Source organism: Dromaius novaehollandiae, chromosome 1 (assembly GCF_036370855.1).
Source record: "Dromaius novaehollandiae isolate bDroNov1 chromosome 1, bDroNov1.hap1, whole genome shotgun sequence".
NCBI classification, from domain to species: Eukaryota; Metazoa; Chordata; class Aves; order Casuariiformes; family Dromaiidae; genus Dromaius; species Dromaius novaehollandiae.
This window is the reverse complement of record NC_088098.1, coordinates 11,702,027-11,719,330: the sequence shown is the minus strand read 5'-3', so window position 1 is coordinate 11,719,330 and position 17,304 is coordinate 11,702,027. Positions and strand designations below refer to the sequence as shown.

General features: G+C 43.7%; 1 protein-coding gene across 1 annotated transcript in view; it reads right to left on the bottom strand.

Moving 5' to 3' along the window:
- Positions 1–879: 879 nt before the first annotated feature.
- CDHR3 (cadherin related family member 3) overlaps positions 880–17,304 on the bottom strand; it is a 37,711-nt gene continuing 21,286 nt past the window's right edge. Inside the window, exons 12-19 of the mRNA XM_026097654.2 lie at positions 15,817–16,043; positions 13,919–14,090; positions 11,860–12,104; positions 8,921–9,102; positions 7,475–7,488; positions 5,722–5,753; positions 4,761–4,809; positions 880–1,990 (exon numbers count right to left, since the gene is read on the bottom strand). Of these exons, the coding sequence (XP_025953439.2) occupies positions 1,713–1,990; positions 4,761–4,809; positions 5,722–5,753; positions 7,475–7,488; positions 8,921–9,102; positions 11,860–12,104; positions 13,919–14,090; positions 15,817–16,043 (1,199 nt within the window). The 3' untranslated portion in view covers positions 880–1,712. The remainder of the gene's footprint in view (positions 1,991–4,760; positions 4,810–5,721; positions 5,754–7,474; positions 7,489–8,920; positions 9,103–11,859; positions 12,105–13,918; positions 14,091–15,816; positions 16,044–17,304) is intronic.

Sequence of the window (17,304 nt, the reverse complement as noted above, 5' to 3'; positions counted from 1 at the left end):
CCTGAAACTACAGCCTATTTCTGCCTCCCTTTGCGTCCATTAAAAAAAAAAAAAGGTAATTATCCCTTAATCACAAAAGCAGAATGAAAGGAATTCAGGAAGTGGAACAGGCAGCACTAGAGAAATGCCCAGCATAATAAATTAAAAAGCCTGTGCTGTCTTCCTGTCATGTAACCAATGCAAATAACTTCTTCAAGGGACGAAGATTTAAAGTTTGTAGGTGCCAGGCATGCCTGTGGGTATCTTTGTGTCACAATAATAGAAAGATTAGTTAACAGTACTATCAGTTACCACAGAACTTCTTTATGTCACTGGAAAGCCACCTACATAGAAATTGGATATATTTTATTTACAGAAAACCAATGCAAACAATGGTGGGTTGGAGCTCTGAATATGTGACTAGCCCTGTTGGTGCTGAAGGGTCAAACAACGCTATAACAACCACTGCAGGTACAGTAAACTGATAACAAGTTCAGAGAGTATAAATCACTCCCTCCTATCTTTATCATTGTGTTGCTCATGACAGGCTGGGTTTCTGATTGCTCAATGAAATGTCATTTGACTGAAGACGTTTGGTGCTTGTAAGGAAAGTTGTTCCTGAGCCAAACCACTCCTTTGGAGTGTGCAGAAGAGCCACAGCACCATGGAGAATGGCTTAGTAAAGCGTAGGATCCTCAGTGAAATTACCCTGGGTCTCCCCATCCAGATCCCCCATGGAACAACAAAAATGATATGTCTGACAGATCAGATAAAATCAAAATTTGCTGGCCCTGCTGAACTTAGAGCAAATGTTTTCTTTTGCCGCCTAGCTGAAATGAGTCCCTTGCTGCCAAAAAACATTTTTGTGATTGGGAAAGAAAAGAAAGAAACCAGAATATCTTTGAGTATTAAATCATCATTTATAATTAATTTTCTTCAGATTAAAATAATTTTCTGAAATCTTGTAGAGTTTGCTTGTTTTATATCAGGTTCCTAGACAGAACTTACATTATACAGGCTCACACTTGGAAAAAAATTATTTCACCACATGTTTACTGTAATTATTCTTTTGAGTGTGTTCCACTTGATTCTGCAAAACTCTAAATACCCCAGAGGAAATACCAAAGGTAAAGATATTTAGCATTCAATATCAAAAGATAAATAAGCTGAAAACATTAGGCATGGCAGCCTGAGATATCATAACAAGCTGTGGGTTTTCTCCAGTCCAAAACTGCTTTCAAGCCATGTTCACTTCTATGGCAAGAAGGGATGAGGAGGAAGGGCTGAAGTAAAATGGTCAATGAAAAGAAAATATTTTTAGCTATTATCCCCAAACTTTTCAATTCCAATGTTTCTTTCTGCTGTTTAGCATTTATTCTAGATCCTAGTACTAGATCACTGCATGGACTACCATGATGCCTTCCCTTCTCTCTCAGTCTTATTTGCACATAGGAAAGGTTAAGTCCGGCTTGTTTCTGCCTTTGGGTCCAGTTTACACAGTAGTGGCCACCTAATGTTTTGCAGCTAAGATACATATAGAGAAAATAGCATCTGTGAGCATCTGTTGATTCTTTGGCTCTTTAGAGCAGGAGCTGCTGCCTGCTTGGGCAGCTCCTCAGAGACTCATGCACCGTTCTTTAAGGGCGGCATAATGATAATACAACAGTCATTCTGGGAGAGGAGGTTAGTAGTTTGTCTTGGCGGTCTGGAGACGATAACCCCTGGTTCGCAGACTACTCTTTCTGCTTCTTTAATTTCTGCCCATCCTGGCCTGGTGTTTCTGTTTGCCCTTGTGAGGGCTTGGCAGCCATTTCTGTCTTTGCTGTTGGCTCTTTCGTCTTCTCTGTGGTTTCTTTTTTGCTTGGAGTCACTGCTCTGTCTTTCCCTTCACCGCCGTTTTCTGTGGCACTTGCCGTTACCTGCACAAGCGGAGCCAGCTGAGGGGGCTCCCTGGTCTCTTTCCACCTCCGGGCCCCCGACTGCGTGTTGAATTCATACATTTTGCCTGTGACTTGCAAGGGAGAAAACGCAAGCAATTAAAATCGTTCCTGCTTTCGCAGATTAAGACATGACAGTTCTCCTCAGGATGGAGATGAAACTGGAAACACAAAGCACCTGGAAAATCAGATCAGTTTGGGAAGGTAGCCCCGAGAGGGAAAGCCTCATTTCCTCCTGTGAGCGCAAGGGACCTGGGAGCTGTAGCAGTCTCTCAGGGGAGACACCACTCATCAGTACAAAACTGGCTTTACAGTTTGAAGAAAAGGAATATTTAAAATAGGACCTCTTCCTATACCTGTATCCAAATTCAAGTTTGGTTTACATGATCAGTTTAACAAACTCATACATAATCCTTAGTTGTTATGATTAGCTCTCCCAAAACTTTTGCCTTTGGCTGTACTAGGAAAGGCCATCATATATGTGTGTGCCTATTTTTTCAAGTAGTGTTACCTGCTTAGCGGAGCAACACCTGCTAGCAGCACCATACGCTACAGCCATCCTGTGGCCCACGTTAGGTCGTCCACGGTGACCCAGGGCTCTGCGATCTGGAGTCCCCCACAGCTTGTAGCTGTATGCATCAGTTTGCAATTTGCACTGAATGCTTTTCTCAAGGCTTGCTGTGAACATGGTCTCAAAAGACAAGTCATCAATACAGTGAAGTAATGTGTATTTTCTGTTTATGCAAGTATGTACTTCCCTCATATATATACAATACTCTGAAGTTTCGGTTGTTTAGCAAACATTGCTACCTTTTCTTATTGTAAGTATTTCTGGCCCTCTTCAGATGTTCCAAGTAATTTCTACCTCTGCACTGAAAACAAGTATCTTTTCGTTCAGTTCATTTACTACCTAGACATAGGAGGAAAAACTGCCATGTATCCAGTGTGATTGCCTCATAGTCTACATTACTGCCTCTTGCTAAACAGACAAGGAATCAGAAGCTATAGTGGCACTTCTTCTAATTAAACATTATTAATATTAGACAAACAAAAGACCATTAAGGCCTGGAAAGAAACAGAGGTTACAGGTTACTACATGTTATAGTTTGTATGAGAATTAATGTTTTCTGACACAGTAACATTTCGAGCAATTAAAGATGAAACTGGATCTCTTTGCATATTATTTTTATGACTACTTATAAGGCAGGCATGTTAAAGCAGCCCAGATCAGGAAGCAGTTCCTGAGCAGCCCTCCCAATCATGTTCAATGGATAATATCCTGGGAGTTATTAAACCTCCTCACCAAACCACAAACATTTGCTCCTCTAGGGTTTGGGATGGGCCATAGAGGGGAGAGGGCACATTTCTCTGCTGATACCACAGTGCTGTGTTATAACTGAATGCGTGTGTTTGACACAAATGCCCTTGCACTGGGGTGCAGTTTGGATGGGCCCAGATACCCATAAGTCTGGTGTGGTCAGGTCTGCTAACGGAAGGAACCGTCCGCTGTCCTGCCAAAATGCAGCTCTTGAAGTGGCCCAGGGAATGTCCATGTCTAATGTTTTAAAAATGCCCTTACATATGGACTTTGGAGCCCATCTCTTCAGATTCTCTTAAAAATAGCAAGTGGACTTAGGCCCGGACCGAAGTGGCCTCAACCAGCCTTGCGGATAGGCTTAATTGCACAGTAGGTCCTATTTATTTGCCTAAATTCTACCAAAGTCTCTGTGCCTAGTGCTTCCTATGAGCTCAAGCCCTCGAGACCCCAGAGCCAGCTAAAAAGAAACACAAGGTGCAGGCAGTTGGGTGGAAGTTTGGCCAGATGAGTCCAAACCGTGAAACAAGCCTGCCTTTTTCTGGATAATTTTTAGACCCACTGTTTCAGACCTAGCTTCAGAACTATTTGTTGAGGACCTCTTTTAACCGATAGTGTCTCATTTTGCCAGCCCCTCCGTGCTGGGCCCCCTCATGCCAGGCTACGTGGCTAGAGCAAGCCCTGCAGCACGGGGGCCGCCGCGGGGCGTGCTGCTCGGGAGGCTGAGATAAGAGGGATCCACCCTGAGAAAAAACATTTCTCTGCAATGAGCCCTGCTAGAGAGGGCGGTGGCCACCGTGTGGGGAAGGGGATCAATACTGCACCTCCTGGGCCATCCTGCTGTTTCCAGCTTTTGCCCTAATTTCACTCTTCCCAACCGCCCAGCTGGTTGAGCACGCTCAGAGCTGGCATAGCCGGAGGTTCCTGCTTTCCGGGGTGACATGCTTGGTAGCTGATGCCACCATAAGTGCATCCAAAAGCAGGTGGTTTCTCCTGTGCTCCCTAGCGAGTGGTGTCTGAGCCTCGGATAGATGCCAGCGATGCATGCAGAGAGGAGGGGTGTGCGGGAGCAAGTAACGCACCCCCGCCGGGCTGCCGGCGAGAGCTTTCGGACATGGAGTCGGTACATGGGCAGCTACATTAATCCGCTGGCTATTTCCCAGACAGGGGAAGGGTGAAAGCACGTAGCATGACAGCGCAAGAGCAGGAGGCTTGGAGCAAATTTCTCCTTCCTTCCCACCCTCCTTTCCCACCCTCCACTACCAGATCCATCCAGTCAGTCTGTCAGAGGAACAGTGCATAACCTAGCCATTGGGTGTATGCTTTCAAGGGACATAAGTATATTTTATCATTAAAAATGTTACTAGGGCACTGTCTTGATTTTCACTATCTGTGAAATATAGCTCCCATTCTCCTTGGAAACAGCAAACCTGAAATATGAAAAGCAAATGTCGAACCATATTTAAGTCAATTAATCTAGTTTGATTCAGGCCAAATATTCATATCCACTGTTAATTACTTCTTATTACCTGGGTCTCTGGCTTCTCCATCAAAGACAGTGTTTAGCTTTGTCATTTTCTGTGAAGAGAGACAATGTGTGAAATGAATCCTGTGAATTAGTTAACAAGAAGGAGCAGTGACTTGGAAATGCTGACCTACATGGATGGGGGCAGATTTGTATGACCTGTGTATCACGTTCTTGCAGGCTGAGTTTAATCAGAGCTGGCAACAAAAGCTATTTGTGGGGTAGGATGTTGCTACTGTATGTTCAAAGGTGAAGTAATAAGGTCTGACATGCTAAATGGCTCCACATGTGTAACCACAAGAGGGTCAACTCCACGCTGAAGAGGTCTGGTAATCCCCTTCCTAAACAACCTGGGGAGGGAGAGTTCAGTTTGAAAGCACTTTGCAGCCTTTGTGCCTTTGAGAAGAGAAGGAGCTCTGAGATGCTCTGTATCTGCGAGCAAACATCTATTACGGAGGGAATAACCACGGCATTTTGCTGCAAACAGCTTATCAGGGCCAAACTTTTTGCAGCTTGTGTACACTTGGGTGCACTTGCTGCTTACGCTCCCACAGCTCAGGAGTAACTACAGAAGTCGGTGGCATTTCAGCAGTGCAACCCTGGTATTAGTGAAGCTGGGGCACGTTGTCCTCCTCCCTCTTCGGCTGCAGCGAGTCGCCTTTCTCGCTGCGCCAGGCATGGTCTGTCTGGGCTCCCACATACCAGGTCCCAGAGAAGATGGAGAATTTGGCTCTTGGAATAAAAGGGGCCAAACTGTATGTGAGCAGCACTCCCCCAGCGTTGCTTCCAGAGAGGCCAGGTTGAGCAGCAGAGTTTTGCATTTTGGGGCAGTGCTTTCTTCTCTGTTGTTATTTTGATATTTTCTTTGGAAAACAGACATCTTTCATATAAAGAATTCTATAGTCATATTGTGTGACAGGGTGGACAAAACTTTTTTTTTTAGTCTTGGGGCTGGCGGTACTTACCAATGTCACTTCTTTCTTAGGTTTCTTCTTTTCTATGGGAAAGAAAATGCATATTGTAAAGAAAAAGACTTTTTTGACAGTGATTGTAGATACTGAAGCCATGATTTCCCCAAGGGATAGAGAGGTTTGGTACTCAGCTTCTGAGACATCTCAGATGAGCCTTATTTCCTTTCAAAGAATGATCCCTAATACTATTGGAAAACCAGACGCCTTCATAATATTTTGGATTAAGAACGCACAGTTGCCAATCACTCATAAAAAGATTAGCCTTGTAAAGTCTTATTTCTTCAGTAATGAATAACTAACAACAGTTTCTTTAACAAATTTTCCTTTCTAAATAATATGAACAGATATAGACATTCGAATGTGGTCTTTATGGAAACTTATTCACACATTTGTTCAGTGAATAATTCTTTTTTTGCCTACCACTCACTCCAAAATGTTACAAATGAAGTTTGCTTCAGGGGTGAAATTCCTCCCCCTCCCGGGCAGCAGGCAGCTGGCGCAGGTCTGAGCATTGCCTAACTCCCGTTCAAGCCGTATTTTGAGGACTGCTGTGCTGCATGGGCCTCGGACTGGCTGTCTACCAGGAAGCAAACTCCACCTTTGGGGATATTTGAACTAGAAACGTAGATTCCCCCCCCCCGTGAGTGTTTGTACTTGCAAAGCATGTGCAGTCAAACATTCATTCAGAGACAAAACAGGGAAGTGCTGCAAATCTAGTCAAGGCAAATTCAGATTGAAGAACAGTTTGGTTATGTGTGAATTTACCACACAATTAACTCATCCCATGTGCAAACAAATACAGCAGCAGTGCCACGGGCATCTCGACAGCATGGATTTGTGGATGATACCCAGCTAGTTGCTGTGATTTCTTCTCACTCGCTCCTTGCCAATTGGCTTAATGTCCTTCCTTTAGAGAACAGCATGTCTGTCCACCAGCAGGCTCACACCCGGGCATGCGATCCTCTGGCATGTGGCAGATGGGCCTGAACCTGAGCGTTCACGGGAAACCTGTTCTGTCTGGCCTTTGCTGCCCAAAATTTGGGAATCAGCTTTTCAGAAAGCACCAGGCATCCATTTTTTGGAAACCAGCCAACGCCAAGATGTCTCGAACGGGGCAATCAAGAGAACAGCCCATTTTGCCGAGTTTTGTTAGTCGTGTTTTTGCAAGCTGGGACATACTCATTGAGTAGAGGGAGTTATAAAAGTAGATTCTTAATAAGAAGATATAAGCCATGCTTGCTAGAGGAAAGCCTATGGGACTAAACAAAACATGGCTGCTTTAAAAACACTATTTTTGTATGTGTAACTTATACCCCTGCTAAATTTTATAACCCCTTTAAAAACACTGATACTGGAAAATAAATCCTCAGGTATATAGAGTAAGGGGCTCAAGGGAGAAAATGAAGGGGATCAGAGAACAGGGAGTTAGAGAGGAGAGAGATCTTGAAGGCAGTTGTTGAGAAATGGAATTACTTTTTTAACAGGTAGCATATGTGTGAAAATATGCCCATGCCAGAATGTCAGGCTAGTCTGAATTTGGTTTTTACCTAATAGTTGAACATATTTGAAGACCAAAAGGATCATGAAATCAGTTAGGCTGGCCTCTTGTGATCAGCCAGGATATTTAATCGGAGCACTCTTGCACTAAGCCAAACTTATTTATCTGGAAATGGATTTACAAATTTTACTCTGACTTGAAAACAAGGTGTTATTGAGAAGTATTAAAATATAGACAAGAGATACATACCTGGATTATTTATCCTGTAATAAAAAAAAAAAGATTAAGAACGTAGTTGACAGATGTCAGTCTTTAGTTAACAAATGTCAGACTTTTGCCTAGATAAGAATATCATGCTTTGTTTTCTTCACTTGCCAAGAAGGATCTGCTTCCTTGAGTTTGGAGATTTGCTTGATTTGTTTGGTTTATGCTTTTGTTTTCACTGAATGCAACATTTAATGCTGCTCCCAAACAGCAAACCAGCCCTGAGTATTGCTCTAACACTTCTCCAAAAAGTGATAATATTAAAAAACAGTCTTATTGGTGATAGCATGATGGATTTATATAATCTGGAAAATTACATTTTCAAACATTATTCTCATCTAGTTCCATCCTTAAAGGAAGGTCAATTTGTTGGATCTCTTGTGCTCAGATAATACCTTTTAAAATATTTGAAAGATTTAGAATGTATTTGAAAATATAAAAATTGCTTTTTAATGGGAGAACCTAAATGCCAATGAATCACCTGCCCCATTAATAAATAATAACAATAGCCAGGCTATATGCTACTATATTCATTTTTCATTTTTATCACAAATTGCTAAATTTCTTCCACACACCATTTGAATTATAATCACAGTCATATATTACCTCTTTTCTTTAAAAATGTACTATACTTCTGAATTTCAGTCCAAATCCTAAGAATACTTACAGAATAATTTTTTTTAAGCCCAAGAATAGCTTCACTTAAAGTTCTGCTCACCTTTGTTTTGGGAAGTAAAATGTCAGTTGTAGGCATTCTGACTCAAGCCCCATAAAAAAGCAGTCCTTGGGGATCTCTCCAGCTTCCCAGAAGGAAGTGGAGCTATTCCGAGGTGCTTCCTTGGCTTTTGCCAAGCAAGAGTAATTAGACCTACCAGGAAGCTTTATGGGCCAGAGCCTTACAATGGGCTTGGGCAAAACTCCAAGAAATCTGCAGAATTTTGGTCTGAATAAAGAATTTGGGATTAGCAGGGGTGTTTGAAAAGGACTCTGAGATCCTTAGCCAAAAGGAAGAACTATGCACATGATAACTACCGAGACGGGAAGTTCCCCTGGAGTGGGCACCCACGCACGTTTGTGTTTGTGCTCAGCACAGCCAGGCGCTGACTCTGACCTGTCTTTACGGGTAATAATTATTAATTCCACAGCTACCTTCAGCTAATGCATTTGGCTAAACTTAAACTTTATACTTAGACTTAAACTTTATAATTAGGGGGGAAAAAGGAAAAAAAAATCCATGGATATTTTTCCTTGATTTTGTATCTTTAACACCAAGTATCGGTGTAGCCAGTAATAGCATTTATTACAGCAAAGGACATACCACTATAAAATATTCAGAGCCTAGGTTTCGTTACCTCTCAGAAGCCTCAGTTATCTTTGTCATTAACAGGTATTTCTAGGCACTACCCCAGCATGACGTTTGGGAGGACTCACAGTGGAGCGTTGTCTGCTTTGGGTGCTGGAGGGCAGCAAGTGCGGACACATTTTGCCAGCAGCAACGCCAGGTACCCCAGTAGTCCAAGGAGCAGCAGGCTGCCGAGGGTGATGACGAACGGCACGTACCACGCCGATTCAGAATAGAGATTTTCCCTTTTCGTCACCAGAGTAAAGCCAGGCTTTTAAAACAAAACAGGAAAAATTCCCTGATGCTGCATACTTGTCAGGTATTGATACCGACTGTGCTGTTCGTCTTGCTTAACATAACTTCTGCGCGGAGGCACAGGGCCCAAGCTTCCCCCCAGGGCGCTCTGGCTAATCGGCAGAGGGAGATAGTGTCTCCTGGAGACCGTGACTCAGCCCACGCACCTTGCTCTTCTGACTGCCGAGGCAGCTCAGATGACTGATGAGATGGACCACCAGGCTCCTGGGGCAATTACAGGCAGGTGAAATGAAGCCCACCCACGATGCAAAAAGGAGATTTCTGATCATGTTTCAATGTCTTATATCAAAACATGCATGCTGTGGTGGTGTTTAAAAGCCTCCGGTTGCCTCAGAAGCTGCAAGTGCACTGTCTGAGGATAAGGAAGTTAAAGGAATGCTGCCATTACGGAGATAATGGTTTCTAGTTACCTAAGGCAAAACTGGAAGTAGGTCATCTTCACTGCAGTGATCATTCAGCTCCCTTCATAAGAGGAGCTGAACCCTGAGGAACTGGGTTATTGTATAAAAATAAATGAAACTCCTTTTTTTGTTCCCTGTGACTTGTTCCAGAAGGGAGAACCACACTTTCTGAGGAGCTGTGAGCTCCCAGAGCTTCCCATGTGCCAGGAGACACTACTCTGAGCTGGCACATCGCTTGGAGCTAGCAGCTCATTCGTTAGGGTCCCATCGTGACACTAGCTTCGTACAGGTCAGAAATGACTCCTTTACTCTGCCCGGGCCAAAACCTAGTGAGGTATGTCTCACTCTGAGTTTTAATCATCTGCCAAAGTTTTTATTTTATTTTCTGTAATACATTTGTAGTTATGTTGTATACAAAAATCAGTAGTTTCTGTTTGTTCTCTGTCTAGTGATAACTTTAAACTAACTTGTATATTCTAGCAAAAATTGTCAGGTGGGTGGACTGGGTTTGACTGCGTCTAATACTATCAGTAACTGTTAAAAGGTAGTATTTAGAATGAAGAGTAATCTATTGTCAGTCAGTAGTGCTGGGTACATCAAATCATTAAAGAAACTCTAAAATAATCTTACTGTCACCACCATCACTCCAGTCTCATTGGGACTGAAGTCACGAGTGATTTCAGGTGATGAGGATCCTTCTCTACACCACCAGCCTTCCAGCATCCATTTCACCAAGTTACTACACTGAACACACATAACTAGTAGTGAGAGGAGCAGATGCTGTAATGAAAACGCTCTTCTGGAAAATAGTCTGAAAGTGGAAGGCTGATATCTCCAGGGAGGCAGATCTAAGGCTGTGGTATGAGGTCTAGACTGTGTTGTAGCTGTGGTAAAGCACAGGGAAGAACTACAGAATAAGTTTTGTTAGCTTAACTTTTTGTTCCCACATCAAGTAGGGGGAGGAGAAGGCTGTGAGAAAACCATTTATTCCTTCCCAACAGAGCATTAGATAATAATAGGGTTATTAATCAGTCTGCACATTTGGACTTAAGCATTTTCATAACAAAGCTTTCAGACTTTCATGTGCTCCCTGTGCAGGATCCCCTGGCTCTGGCTCAGTTACAGGTAGTCCTTAGCAGATCAGATAGCTTTACAGTTAATAGTTCTTTCACCCCTTCGCGAGCATTGTCGTATTTTCATTCCTGTGTGTGAGGAAGAAAAGGCTAATGCCATCAGCAGACAGGCAGAAAATAGAGGGACTCTGGACAACCTATCGATGGTCTGGCAAGGGGCAAAGGAAGCTATCTGCACCTGGAAGAGCACCAGGATGGGGGCAGAGAGCGCTCTCTACTCCTCAGGTTGTGCCGCTTCTGCAGGCAGGACAAAAACAGGCTCTCCTCATATCCTGCACCACTCTGGTGGAAATCAGCTCCAAAATGGAAACTGTGAAGCCAGAGTTTGCCTGGGATAGCACTGCCAATGAGCAGCTGGTATCACTTGGCCTCAGGCCCCCTCTCTCCACAGCAACTGCCAGATCAGGGTGCAAAGCCGGACCCACCTCTGGCTGTCAGAAGCTGTGCAGGCTTCCCTGGCTCAGCCGTGGAGCACCGCAGGTACAGGCACTTAGGAAGGACCCCGTCCCGTATCTGCGATGTCGCCCGTCTGAAGCCTGCGGAAACCTCAGCGACACGCTGAGGATGTGCAGAGCTACTTCAGTTCCTGGCAGTCAGGTCAAAGTTTTATGTTAGGGTGACCTCAGTGATGGAAAAATGTCTCTTCCATGTGATGAGGATTTCCTGTTGTTCTTGTTGTTGCCTATTTTGACCTTGGTAGCTACAGATTAATTTGTGTCCCACTCTAAAGAAACATGTAGAAGTGCAAGGCAGCCGAAGTAGTGACTAGCTGAAAATAAAAAAGAGATCCTGCAAAATGCATGAGGTCATTTTAATGTTGTAGGCAAAGGTTAACCCCTACTCTGTCCTTATTAATAAAGCTTCCAGAACATTTAACTTTCCAGTTATACAGTAAAGGCAGAGTGCCTGCCCTTTGGATATTTGCCTTTTTTGTTTTAAAAACTAAAATAAATAGAAAAGATACATTGCAAGTCTGTACCTGGGACCAATCCTTCACAACAGTGAACATATTAACCACCATTGGCTTTAGTAAGAACACAGGGCTCAGCACTTCCCAGGACTGGACCCACTACAGTTTTTTTGTTTTCCTTTTGCATATATTTACCCTCCTCTCTCAACTCCCATGGAGATTAGCCCATGAAAGAACAGCAGATTAGATATAAAGTTCAGTGAACTTACTGTAGTGGTAATGACAGTAGTTGGGTTTGGGATAATTCTGATGCTTAAAGTAACTGTTCCAGTTTTAATCAAGTCTGTAGATTTGTCCCTGGCAGACAGCAAATTGTCATCTGTTATATAGACATGCAGTCTGTAAATCCAGTTTGTATCAAAACCACTGTCATAGTCAAACCTAGATGCAAGAATCAACCGAGACGTGTTGGAGCCAGCACTTGGTGAAAAGGTGAAATGATTGTTCACATTGCCTGCAAGTAGTAGCAAAAAAGCAAAATGACATCGACGAAAGGAAGAAAAGAGAAAAACAATTCCACATTAAAATAAATGCCTGAAACAAGCAAAAAGATCAACTTCTGTTGACAACTTGTTATGGATCACTTTACACCTGTGTGGTGAAATATCATTGACAAGAATGGCTTGATCTTCTTGACTACTATATAAAATAATACAGTCATGAAACCATTAAAATATGGAGTAAGAGCTTCTCCAGGGCTACGAAGCTAAGACGAGGCTGTGGAATGGTTCGGTCCTATAGGGTGCACAACGGGACACCCTGACGTCACCCGCACGAGGTGGCCCTATGGCCTGCAGGGCACTCAAAAAACAGCAGCACTGAGCCCAACAAGGTCCCTATGGTGCCGCAGGGATTTTGCCACAGCCTTTGGCAAGTGCCCCAGAAGATAGCTAGTAACCGAGGGATTTTAATTTGCTGCAGCGGGAGTATCCACCTACAAATCAGACCAGGACTTTGTCTGCGCTGTGAGCTGCTGTGTGGACCAGAGAGAGGAGCTTGGTGTGTCTGACACTGTGATCCACTCTTTTTCTGTCCACTTAACTCGTTGTTAAGCTGGGTGCAAGTAAGACTTATCTGACTTGATCTCAGGAGATCTGTGAGTGGCTTGGACCGTAGGTAGGCCAGCCCTGGCTGTTACGCTGTGGGCAGACCACACACAGGAGAGATCACACCCATGTAAAGGCACTGGATGTGCTTTTGCTTTTGCTCTTGCTGCCCTAGAGAGCTCCAGAATTGAAGCTGAAGGGACCTAGAGGGCCATGTCTATGCTAAACATGAAATGGGCCAGCTACTGGTCTCTGGCTCAAAGGCCAGCTGCAGATCCGTGCAGCCAAACCCCCTTAGCCTTTGCACCAGAGGACCCCCACACAGCCCCTGGCAGGCAAGGTCCCAGGTCCCTTACTAATGCCCAGGCTGTCTTCGGAAACATGCTGCTTGGTATAGACCTAAGTCACACCAGTAACCAAACTTAACACTTCAACAGTAGGGCCCAATACTGAGGCCTGTGTCCTGACCCTGATTTACTGATCTAAACACAGCTTTTCTGTGGGCTTGCGGGTAAGCAATGCTGATGCAGAGCTCTTCTGCAGCATTAAGGGGCTGGAATAGGACAGCAGTTCTCTCTTTTTTTTGCTCATAGCTCTTTATTGGCACCTAAACAATCTGCTCACTCCTTCTCAGTAATCGTCTCAGGAACAAAAAAAGAAATCCCCTCAAGAGCCCATTCCCTTTTTTGTGAAGCTGAATGTCATCCTCTGCCTTAGCTGTTCTCTGAGTGGATGCAGTTGATCACTGGGTTGAAACACATGTTCTTACAATAGGATTTTAATGCATACAGCATGGAATGGGAACATACAGGTTTACACAGAAGTTTTGAATAGGGTACCAACATCCAAAGGTGAGAGATGCCAAGTAACAGAAATCACCACAGATTTCTCCAGAGGTACTCAGCTGTAACTGGAAGTGAAATTTGACCCTGCATGTCATTCCAGCTCATTCCACAGAAGTCCATGTCAATTTTTCACTTAATCGTCAATTAACTAATGTGGTGGGCAATCTAAACCTGCAAGAGCATAGTTCTGGGTGGTAGCACCAGTAGCCAACTTGGGGAGAGACAAAATAATGATAGGAGAAGACTGGGGATCATCATGAGCTCTCCAAGAAAAGTAGCACATAAACTGTGCTAGACTTTTATTTACAAATCCAAGCAAACCATCAGAATTCAAGAATCTTTGTGCGGCTCCAAGCTCACACACTGTGACACAGTACCTTCATTAATGAAGTAACGGAAAGACCTGGGATCAGAGTCGCGATCGTGACATACAATCCTGAAGCCATTAATATTAGTCCCAACAGCTAAGCTAACTGGGATTTGAAATGAGTAGAAATTGGGTGAACAAACTGGTTCTTCATCATTTACTTCCAAAACATTGACAGTTACCTGAAAGAAAAGAGCAATAACCAGCTGAAACGCCTCCACTGTGCTAAGACAGAATTGAATTTGGCTTCAGAAGCTGTTTTGCTTTGCCCTTTTCATTCTTTTGACAAACAGCTGTTGAAGAGCAATGAAACTCCCTTCCAATCTGGTTTCTACCAGAAAATGTTGATAATTGTTTGACCTTCTTTTCATGTTGTGATAAGTATTCCTTTGGGAACAGATTCCTTAACCTGAATCATGTTACAAGACCACAGGTTTTTTTCTGATTTGTCTGATGATTCGAATTAGCTGAAGTGTGTCATAATAAGAATGAGAAATAATAATAGTAGAGTGTATTTATTCATCAAGCTTCCTTTCAAAGGTCTCAAATTGCTTCACAGTCATTAGTTAAGCCTCTTAGCACATTTAATAGTAATTCAGAGCATGATCCATGGAAAGAAGGAACATTCCCTATAGATTGACCCTTCCCAGTGAGGAAGAAGTGCTGGTAATGGCCTTCTGCAAGGTAAGGGGCACACTGGTTAGAGCCAGTTGTGCTTAAGGCTGGCTGGTGTTAGCCACCTGGGAGAAGAAGGCTACTCCTCTCATAAGCTTTTTCCTTTAATGTTTTTTGATCTTTATATACCAATAGATAAAATCATCATCATTATGAGTTCCTGATGCTACATTTTCCTTAATCACCAACTTGAAATATTATAGGAGATAAGGAGATAAAGTATTTCTCTCCTAGCTTCTCAGTGGATGGTGGTTGTCTAGAATAAAAAAGTAGGCCTAATTCCTGTATCCTATCCAACAGATGTCTATTTGGCAAAAACCAAATGCAAGGCAGTCCTCACAGAGGAGATGTGAACCAGTTAAGTATGTGAAGAAGCATGGGATTCTTCAGAAGGAATGACTAAAATGCCTTTGTGGATACACCACCTACATCTATTCTTCTAAATAAAATAACTCTAGGGAGCAAGCTTGAGCACAACCATACTGTTTAATGATACCATGGTCCCTGGCATACTCTTGGCTTGTGCCAGATAGCACTGTCTGGGACAAAACTGGGTCTCTGCCAGCAGACGGCATGTGTCAGGATCCACCCCCATTAGAGATCATGGACAAGGCTGTCCCAGTCTGGGCCCCTCAGATATTATTCTAGCAAGCTACACAGGCCCTCAGCCCGTACCTCATGTATGCAGCACATTCCCTCTGTCTCACATCATGAAAACATATTTCTGGTGGGCTGCAACACAGTCCTCACATTACTGCAGGTACTTTGATGTGAAAAAAGGACACATACAAAATTATAAGTATGCTTAATAGTCACAGGAGCACTATCTGAGGTCTGGAAAAGGCTTGGTGCTAAGCATAGATGCAATTAGGCTGTGCTACTTGTGCTCAAGACCCTGTGCTTGTTATATTTTCTGGTATATGTCTAGCCATAAAGAATACCTTAAGCTGCCTAGGATACAGAAAACAATTTTACTATCCAGGTAAAATAAAAAAAGTCTGAAAGACAAAAAACACAGAGTTAAAAAAATAAAAATATTGCTTTAATCCTTTTGTGAGGCATAAATCAAGACTGAATGAACACCACCTCTTTCATCGGATTAGTATACAGCCGTGTGCAGGGGGGACTTGCCTTAAACACACCAAAGTGCTTTGCCCAATGTCTTACTGTTCTTGTCAGGAAGAAGAGAGAAAAATGTAGATAAAAGGGGAGGAGTAGAGTGTGTTTACTCACAGATACTGTTGCAGTCTTCCCTTGGTCTGAGGCCTGCACTGTGAGAAGGTATCTTTGAGTGGTTTCATAGTCTAATCTAGCTAAGATCTTCACATCTCCTTCAGTTGGGTCAATCCAGAATATATTTGTGTAATCCCTGGTGCCCCCTCCAACTACAATGGAATAAGTGATGGCACCGGGTGGCCAGTCTTTGTCTCTGGCGTTCACTTTTCCAATGCTGGATCCAGCTGAAAGGAAGAAAATCCATATTTTATTAACATTTTAAACTTAGGAGAAAAGGAAGTACAGAGTACTTGTTCATACCAAAGCTTGATGGAACTGTAACTAAACATTTGTTTTAGCATTTCCCACCAAAAAAATGTAAAGCAAAGGTGTGAGAAATACTAGGTTATCATGCTCTATTACAGATCTCCCATGTATAGACTTGCCTGTTAGCAATAAATACCAATGTGTGAGGAGTCTGTAGGGAACCACAACAGAAGTGCTTTGACAGCGAGGACCACCCCTGGAGCCCTGCACTGACACGCACTAATTACCGCACTGTGGCAGGCCCAACCCTAGCTTGGGTAGGAGGAACAAGATGCTTTTTTGTCCACCTTGAAATGCAGTTGCCTCTCTTCCTTCCAAGGTGTTTAAAAGGCAGCTTGAATTACCTTCATAGGGAGCATTTGTAAAGCAAGCCACAAATGGTGGTGCTGTGCACTGGGAGGACTAAGATGGGACTGTGCACACCCATCTCTGCAGACACTGATTTGACCCTAACTACACCCATATGGCCTGGGGATATTCAGGATATGTCAGTGCACGCAGGGGAGTGATTTAACAGGCAGGCAGTCTTGGTGGACAACACATTAACCGGCACTGCGCCCTTGGGTCGTGGAGACCGCATACTGGGCAGTATTAACAAGAGCATTTCCAGTACACCATGGGTAGTGGTTGTTCCCCTCTCCTCAGCACTCACAAGGCTGTATCTGGAAAACTGTGACCAGTTTGGGACCCCCAGCATGAGAGAGACATGAGCAAACTGGAGAAAGGCCAGTGGAGGAGCAGCGAGATGGCAGGGAGCTGGAGGCACAGGCTGCAGGAGGAGAGGCTGCTGGAGCGGGGTTGTTCGGCCTGGAGGAGGGAAGGCAAAGGGGGGATTTGACTGCTGCGCTCCACTGAAAGGTGATAACAGAGAAGACCGAGACAGACTTGTCTCAGAAGTGAACAGTGAAAGGACAACAGGCAACAGACAGGAACAAGCTGCAACATGGAAACTTCCAATTGGATATAAGGAAAAAAATTATCTGGAGTGAGGGTGGCTGAACTGTGACAGGAGCTCAGAGAGGCTATGGTGTCTCCATCCTTCAAGATTTTCAAAACTAATTGGACAAGGCTCTGAGCAACGTGGTCTAACTTTGAGACTAACCCCACTTTGAGCAGGTGCTGGATTTGAGACCTACAGAGGTCCCTTCCACCTTCAGTTTTCTATGATCCTAGGAAGCC